Source organism: Littorina saxatilis, unplaced genomic scaffold, assembly GCF_037325665.1.
Source record: "Littorina saxatilis isolate snail1 unplaced genomic scaffold, US_GU_Lsax_2.0 scaffold_649, whole genome shotgun sequence".
NCBI lineage: Eukaryota > Metazoa > Mollusca > Gastropoda > Littorinimorpha > Littorinidae > Littorina > Littorina saxatilis.
This window is the reverse complement of record NW_027127078.1, coordinates 11,486-20,000: the sequence shown is the minus strand read 5'-3', so window position 1 is coordinate 20,000 and position 8,515 is coordinate 11,486. Positions and strand designations below refer to the sequence as shown.

At 42.5% G+C, this 8,515-nt stretch overlaps 1 protein-coding gene across 1 annotated transcript; it reads left to right on the top strand.

The window, feature by feature from the left end:
- Nucleotides 1-628: 628 nt before the first annotated feature.
- On the top strand, nt 629-7,811 carry LOC138955545 (sialin-like). The gene is made up of 3 exons (XM_070327132.1): nt 629-985; nt 7,179-7,415; nt 7,800-7,811. The coding sequence occupies exons 1-3, from the start codon at nt 629-631 to the stop codon at nt 7,809-7,811; spliced, it is 606 nt and encodes a 201-aa protein (XP_070183233.1).
- Nucleotides 7,812-8,515: the final 704 nt, after the last annotated feature.

The window sequence follows — 8,515 nt, the reverse complement described above, 5'->3', positions numbered from 1 at the left end:
GAAAGTTGGATGTCGTAGGTGCAAAGGACAGTGAGTATAAACTTTTATCAAACATTTCACAAAATCAAAATAGACAGTACAACAGGACAAAAGTGTAGACATTGAGGGACATATAGATCTTTGAAGTGCTCATGTTTGTGACGACAATAGACTGATGATCTCAGAGACCACGTGTATGCTTTAGTCGTATAGGCAAGCTGTATAACAACATTAGGTTTTTATCACAATTAAAAAAACAAACCACCACCAAACACACGAAAATAAACCGTTGTAATTAATCCACCCTTACTTTTCTGCGAAATAGTGACTGCGTTTCTGATTTCCGTGTTTATTCCGATTGGGTTTCATCGGATCTGTGGGAAAAAACCCAGCAAGAATCATACACTTGTGGGAAATGTTCGACATGTTGTGTGCCGTGTTTATTCCGATTGTGTTTCATCGGATCTGTGGGAAAAAACCAGCAAGAATCATACACTTGTGGGAAATGTTCGACATGTTGTGTGTTCGTGTTTCACTTTTGTGATATTCTCCGGGGTATTGTATGAATTTAGGATTTTAACCGTTTGTGATGTTTTCTGACCTGATGGGTAGCGTTTATATCAAGAAACTGTATTCCTTGAACCAAACAATGACTCGAAGGCATTCTGCTTACAAAACATTCAGTGAGGAAATCAAGTGCCCGCACACCAAGGCAGTGAGCGATGAGAAGGCCAAAGCTACCATGACGTCATCGGACGAGCACACTGATGACGTCACAAAAACAAACCAGTGCTGCTGCCCTAAAAGGTGGGTTCTCGCCTTCGCCCTGCTCATGATGCGTCTATGCCACGCGGCCATGCGCCAGAACATTGGAATAGCGCTCGTGTGCATGACGCACACTGCTGACGAAATCACGGACGAATTCGAGAATGTGACGTTATCACCGTCGAACGCCACAAACTGCAAATACGCCATGAACGTGACGACAGAGGAATTCACGAATTTGGTAAGATTGTTGTTTGGTTACTCCGTGTTGTTGTTTGTTGTTTGTTGTTTGTTGTTTGTTGTTTGTTGTTTGTTGTTTGTTGTTTGTTGTTTGTTGTTTGTTAGGCCCAGCTGATCTTAAAGTGTCATCATCCCAGTATTACAAATATTGACCTGGTTAGAAGGCAAGCATCCCGAAACAAGAAAGATTATTGTTTGTATGAAACTTGGCCAGCCTTACCTTTTTTCAGATTTATATAATGGAGGGGTGGGAGGTGGTGGGTGGCGGGGGTGACATACTGAGTGTGTCTCTAAGGTCCACTCATGAAATAACTCAACGTCGGTCCAAACAATTACTGAACGTTGGTCAAAAGCGTTGTGATACAAAGGGAACTATAATTTAGCTTCAACAATTTCATTTGGCTTACTTTAAGTATTTAACCATAACTAGAAAGTGTCATTGACAAAATTGTCATTGGTGAGCTCACAGCAGGGTATTCAAATATTTCATTTCTCCCCCAAAAGCGGCGTATGGCTGCCCGAACGGCGGGGTAAAAGCGGTCGTACACGTAAAAACCTACTCGTGTAAAAACATGAGTGAACGTGGGAGTTTCAGCCCACGAAAGAAGAAGAAGAAGAAGAAGAAGAAGAAGAACAAGAAGAACAAGAACAAGAACAAGAACAACAAGAAGAAGAACAAGAACAACAAGAACAAGAAGAACAAGAAGAAGAACAAGAAATATCTCATTTGTATGGACTTATGAGGGCATGCAAAATGCGCTCATACGGAAATATGTGCCTCTGCTAAACGGGTTGGTGATTAACTTCAGGGCATCAGAACATTCTATAATGTATTTTTGTGCCGGCATTGTTCACGTCAACCGCTTATAATTGTAACATGTTTACCCTGAAGCCATGGGCGTAGGAAGTATCTACTAACTTAAGTTTCACTACTTCAGGACTTTTAGGACATAGTTAGACTCAGATATATACAGAAAGTTCATTTTTATGTTAATGACACACTTGAATATGAATTTGCTATTGTCAGTCACAGCTAATGTTCTTGTTTTCTTGAAAATAACTTCTTATTTGTAATAATCTTGTTTTATTTAGCCTTAAGACTATCCTTAATTGAGTCTGAAGTTGACTTAGCGAAGACTTAAAATCTTACAAATCTGGAACGATACACTTGGACTCAATGTTTAAATGGCAACGTGTTTACAGACCCGTATAATGGTTTTCGAATGGCCGAGTCATGCTTCAGTTTATTCGTTCAAATCTATCCTTTTCTGTAGAATTCAAAAAAGGTCCCCCGAACCTTCAAGTTAATGGCAAAGTAGTTACTGCCCTTTATAACAGTTTTCTAAGGGTCGTTCAACCCATTCTTCCATTTATGTATTTCTATCTTCTCTGCATAGTCAAAACACAAGACATGTTAGTAAATGGAACGTTTATTGTTCATAAAACACAACTTTATATTTACTAGTACATGTACGTCGACCCATTGGTCTTTTAAACAGACACACACTGATACAAATAATGAACTTATCTTAGAAGCGTGGATGTAACTCAAGTTTAAAGGCAAAGTAGTTACTGCCCTTTATAAGGGTCGTTCATCCCATTCTATCATTTGTTAGTTTCTTACTTCTATGCATAGTTCTACATGTTCACATTCCCAATATCACGGTGTTCTTGCGACTCCAGCTGCTGTCTACAACTTTGTCGCTATAGATGTGGGTTGGAATCTCGGGTAAGGCGAGACAACTATTTGGGAGGGTCAATTATGGGCAGATTCCCCTCCGTATCCTTACCAACACCCCCCCTCCCCCCCACACACACACCCACCCCCCCCCCCAACCCCCACCCAAGTTCTCAGTAAAAGTCTTAGGGGCTGGGAAACATGAACAGACTCATGCACACACACACACACACAAAAAGTGTGTTTGTTTGTTTGTTTGTTTGTTTGCTTAACGCCCAGCCGACCACGAAGAGCCATATCAGGGCGGTGCTGCTTTGACATATAACGTGCGCAACACACAAGACAGAAGTCGCAGCACAGGCTTCATGTCTCACCCAGTCACATTATTCTGACACCGGACCAACCAGTCCTAGCACTAACCCCATAATGCCAGACGCCAGGCGGAGCAGCCACTAGATTGCCAATTTTAAAGTCTTAGGTATGACCCGGCCGGGGTTCAAACCCACGACCTCCCGATCACGGGGCGGACGCCTTACCACTAGGCCAACCGTACCGGTAAGAAGAAAAAAAATAAAACATAAAAAAAGTATATCAGCTGGCTTTTCCCAGAGCTAAAGAGAAAGCAAGCCCAATATCCACGAGGGTGACATCACAGTACAATATGATACGTTATCATTGTCCCTAGCCTTATAATTATTTAATTCCTTTAATTCTATCTTCTTTTTTCTCTAAAAAAATCAACAAAATGTCACTAATCCTATATCACGCCGTATAAATAGTTACATCGTGTTTTGGGAGCACAACAGTCAACACAAAAGTTACGGGTCGCACTACACGAAGAAGGGTAGTTGGTCTAGAAATATCACTTAAACAGCTTCTCAAAATGCATGATGTTACTAAAGTTAGTGTCTAACATGTACCTCATATATTCGTCTTTTTGTTTAATTAAAGTGATCACTGTATAACTCACAGTGCCCGTATTCAAAGACTTCTTGAAATATTTTGCTTTCAGAAACCAAAACCTGGCATTCATAGCTGTTTTTATTAATATTACATTCATCCAAACACACACTTCTTGTAATAGAGACATGGACTAGCTTATGCTTAGTGCATCTTGTGATTTTGGTTGCGCTGTGTTTAAAAATGACGCATACAGATCAATTCAAAGTTAAATAGTTGGAAAACACAATGTTACGACACGCACAACTTGCATGTTACAGATAGCACTTAGTTTTGGTTTTCAAATAATACGGATCGCACAACTATAGGTTCAAACTTAACTACCAACTATTATTGTTTTGTGTGTAGTTTTGTACAATTTAATTACTGTAAACTTACGCATTAAGACTAAATACTGTATCACACTATGTATGCATACCTAGATGAGTGCTTGTTAGCTTCCATGAGCATTATGTCTAACAAAAAACTAACAAAACTCATGCTTTGGCCAACACAGGACATTTGGTATGTATTCCTGTGTCGTAGTCAAGCATCAGGGGCCGTCATCGCATGTATTTGGCCCGACAGTATCTAATATATATATAAGAATGGACGTAAGTGTGTCTGTCTGTCTGGCTGTGGTCGCCATTTCTTAGAGATGGCAAGATGCAGGCACAAGATAGTGTGCATGCACAATGCACATGCCTAGGAGCCGCAGACGTGCACCTGGGTTTCTTGATTCATTGTTTCCTTCATCCCGTTAACTACCTTGTAAGCGCCCACCCCATGCATGCACCAATTTCGATTGACAGTTGGGTTTGGGCGACTTGGTATCTGAAGTCAGGTCGTTTCGGGTGGTTACCTTTATTTGAGCGGCTCTCATGTGACCCCTGTATGGTATAGACTTTGATCCCAGCGAAGCTGGAGGTATCCCACGAACGCTATTCATGCCGATAAATCATGATAAAGAAGGATTCTTTGTGCACACACTCAGGCTACAGTTGGGGATGGAACTTACCCCAAAATTGGGAACATACTAAGTAAAATACGGAAGGTGACGACCAATTCTTCGATTATTGATCCGTCGCCACCCAGGGCAGATATGTTGGGGTGGAATTTCTAGAGACTAGGGCATAATATTCGCGCAATTAGACCACGTCAAGATTTGTTTGACATCAAAGGTTCGTGACGTCATCCCCTCTCTGGGGCTTTTTCCTCGCGCGCGTGGCGTGTGTAGTTTGCACGTTTATGTGTACAAGTTAGTGTGTGTGTGTGTGTGTGTGTGTGTGTGTGTGTGCGTGTGTGTGTGTGTGTGTACCCATGTTTCCACAGGTTTGGTTGCCTAAATCACCATAAGGCAACCATCCACACGTGGATGGCAACCTAAACTCTGGATGGCAACCTAATTGTGTGGATGGTCGCTTCATTTAACACCGTTAAATTGACTTTTTTGACGGAAAGAATGTCATAACAATGTTCAAAATGACATTCTTTCCGTCCTCTATAGGCGACGAAATAGGTCAAATTTTGTGCATTTTTTAGTGCAAAATTCTTCGATGCCGGAGCGAGTACTGCACCCAGTGCTGTTGTAGTGCAAGTGCACTAGAAAGGCACTACACCCAGTGCCGCCTCTTAGGTAACCATCCACACTTTAGGTACATGTGTGCGTGCGTGCGTGCGTGTGCGCGCGCGTGTGTGTGTGTGTGTGTGTGTGTGTGTGTGTGCGTGTGTAGAATGTGTGTTGATGTCTGTCTGACTATTTACGTGCGAGTATGTGCTTTGTGTGCATGGATTATGTGTGTGCGTGAGTGAGTGAGTGTGTGTGTGTGTGGGGGGGGGGGGGGTGCGTGCGTGCGCGCGCGCGTGTGTGTGTGTGTGTGTGTGTGTGTGTGTGAGTGACGTGGTTTGCGCGCACGCCTGTGTGTGTGTGTGCGTGCGTGTGTCTGTTTGTGTGTGTGTGTGTGTGTGTGTGTGTGTGTGAGTGTGTGTGTATGTGTGTGTATGTATGTGTGTGTGTATCTGTGTGTGCGAGAGAGGAGAGAGAGAGAGAGAGAGAGAGAGAGAGAGAGAGAGAGAGAGAGAGAGAGAGAGAGAGAGAGAGAGAGAGAGAGAGAGAGAGAGAGAGAGAGAGAGAGAGAGAGAGAGAGAGAGAGAGAGAGAGAGAGAGAGAGAGAGAGAGAGAGAGAGAGAGAGAGAGAGAGAGAGAGAGAGAGAGAGAGAGAGAGAGAGAGAGAGAGAGAGAGAGAGAGAGAGAGAGAGAGAGAGAGAGAGAGAGAGAGAGAGAGAGAGAGAGAGAGAGAGGTTAGTTCTGATCTTATTTTGACAAAATGGTTTTCTGTGGGAGTGCGTTCTGTAACATGAGTGAAGTGCGTGTCGTAACAAGCCTTTCCTGCAGTTGTTGTGCGCTCTGTAACCTACTCATGTGTGGGACTGGGTATCATACTACAAAACGTCATAAAACCTGAACTGTGTAAGACACAAGAAAACGACCGAACCACATGATCCTTGATGTATTGTAGCTTACTAATAACATTACAGTATGTGCAAACTGCATACGTGGGCCGCGTGCAAAGGTCAAACGTCCCAATATTCCACACTTTCTTTCTTTCTTTCTTTATTTGGTGTTTAACGTCGTTTTCAACCACGAAAGTTATATCGCGACGAGATATTCCACACAAAGTAAGTACCTAAGAGAGTTGATGAAGCTGAAGCAACGGTTAAAATCACATTTAAGCAAATGTTATATCGTGGATTCAAAGAAAAATACACACTGAATATTTTTCATCTACCAAAAGTTAAGAGCAAGACGTTTGGCGTCTCTGTGAGCAACAAGTATACAGCCACCCACCTCACGTTGTTGCCCACGAGCTAGTGCGACCCGTAACTTTTGTGTTGTGCTCCCAAAACACGATGTAACTATTTATACGGCGTGTATATGTTCAAAAGCAAGGTGTTTACACTCCGATACTACACTTTTCTAATAGTCTTTCCGTCTGACATTTCAAGCCTTGATTTCTAAACATCTTTTCTGCGGAATTCAAGAGCTCCACCGGACCAACCTGTATGACTTCTAAGTGTAAACAATGTTTTAATGGCCGTTCTATCTTTTAAATCGTTTGTTCATTGTACTATTTTTCTGCAGAATTCTCTTCTGCAGAATTCAAGAGTTCTTCCGGCCCTCCCTGTTTGACTTCAAAGTGTTAACAATGTTTTAATGGCCGTTTCATCTTTAGCTTTACATTCGTTTGTTCATTTTAATATTTTTCTGCAGAAATCAACAGAGTTCCTCCGTGTTGTCTAGGTGTTTGCAGTTCCATTTCACGGGTTTCTTATAGCTATTCCATCGGCATCCATCTTGTCATTTGTTTGTTTCTATCAAATTGTTTGTGCAGATTTCGTTGTTCTCTTCTGTGATTTACTAAAGTTTCTGTAAATGTGTCTCTTTTCTTTTTTTCGTACAGAATTCCGTGTTTGTATTCAAATTTCTGTTAACCTTTTAAGAGCTTCTGTATAAAGCTCTTTTTATCCAATACTAGACAATAAACTTACCATATTCATATTTGTTTTAATCATGCAGAATTCCACAGAATTCAACTGGTCTTCCATGTTCGAAGGCCAAGTGCTCTCAGCTCCGTACTACGGGTTTCTTCTGGTCATTCCTCTGGCCGGCTATCTTGACCACGCGATGGGGTCGTGTCGGCTTCTGATGATGTCTTTGACCGTTGGAGGACTGCTCAGCCTCCTGACCCCCTTCTTGACCCGCCAACACCGGTATTTCCTTGTGGCCAGCAGGGCTTTGACCGGTGCTGCAAACGTAAGTGTTTGGAGACGGGTTTTTTTTTCATTTTTGAACACCCTTTTTGTTAATAATAATAATTGTCAGTAAGTACTGGTGTCACATGACTGATGTGAAACAGTTGATTGGATAATGGCAATGCGCTTAAAACTTTTCCAGAGAGCGTATTCTTCCGCCCCTTTCCAAAGCGAGGCTGTGCCCCTTCTTTTGATTTGAGAAGATTCTTCTCATCCTCCGTGTTAGTGGCATGTAGCTTATCATCTCCACATTACCAAATGATGCTTGACCCTAAATTTCCCGAGGCTAAAAGCAGAAGTGTGTTTTTTTTCTGACAGAGTTCATGCGCCTGTGCTACAGTGAATATATATGCTTCTTCTTTTGACTTCCGAACATTCTTCTCAGCCGCTGTGTTAGTGGCATGTAGCTGGACAGGGCCGGACTACCGGGGGGGTTATGGGGGTTGCGCAACCCCCCCCCCCCCCCCCCTAGCCTAAACATGTACCTCACTTATTTAACCTTTGCCGTGCTTCCTGGGTTCACCTGTACCCAGAGACACACTAAAATCATTGTAACTCTGGAACCATTAAAGGTATCGTTTTGAAATTTTAAGTATCTCTCACACACCTAATTTGCTCTCTGTCTGCAAATTTTTAGTGTGTACATGACAAAACATTAAAATTAATTGATTATGATAATTTACATAAACACTACCGATGGCGCGGGTTCACACAAACCCATACTTTTAAAGAGTAGTAGTGATTGTAACTATCCCTCTGCCGACGGCGCGGGTTCTGCTACACCCATAATTACCAAAGCGGCGGAACACTGAGTGTCTGTCTGCCTGTTTGTCTCCAAGAGACTGTCTGTCTCTCTGTCTGTCTGTCCGTATCTCTCTGTCTGTATGTCTGTTGTCAGTTGCTCTGTCTGTCTGTCTGTCTATCTGTCTATCCGTCTATCTGTCTATCCGTCTATCTGACTGTGTCTATCTGACTGTCTGTCTCTGTCTCTCTGTCTATCTCTCTGTCTCTCTCTCTCTGTCTCTCTCTCTCTGTCTCTCTCTCTCTCTCTGTCTCTCTTTCTTAGTCTCTCTCTCTTTCTTAGTCTCTCTCTCTCTCTCT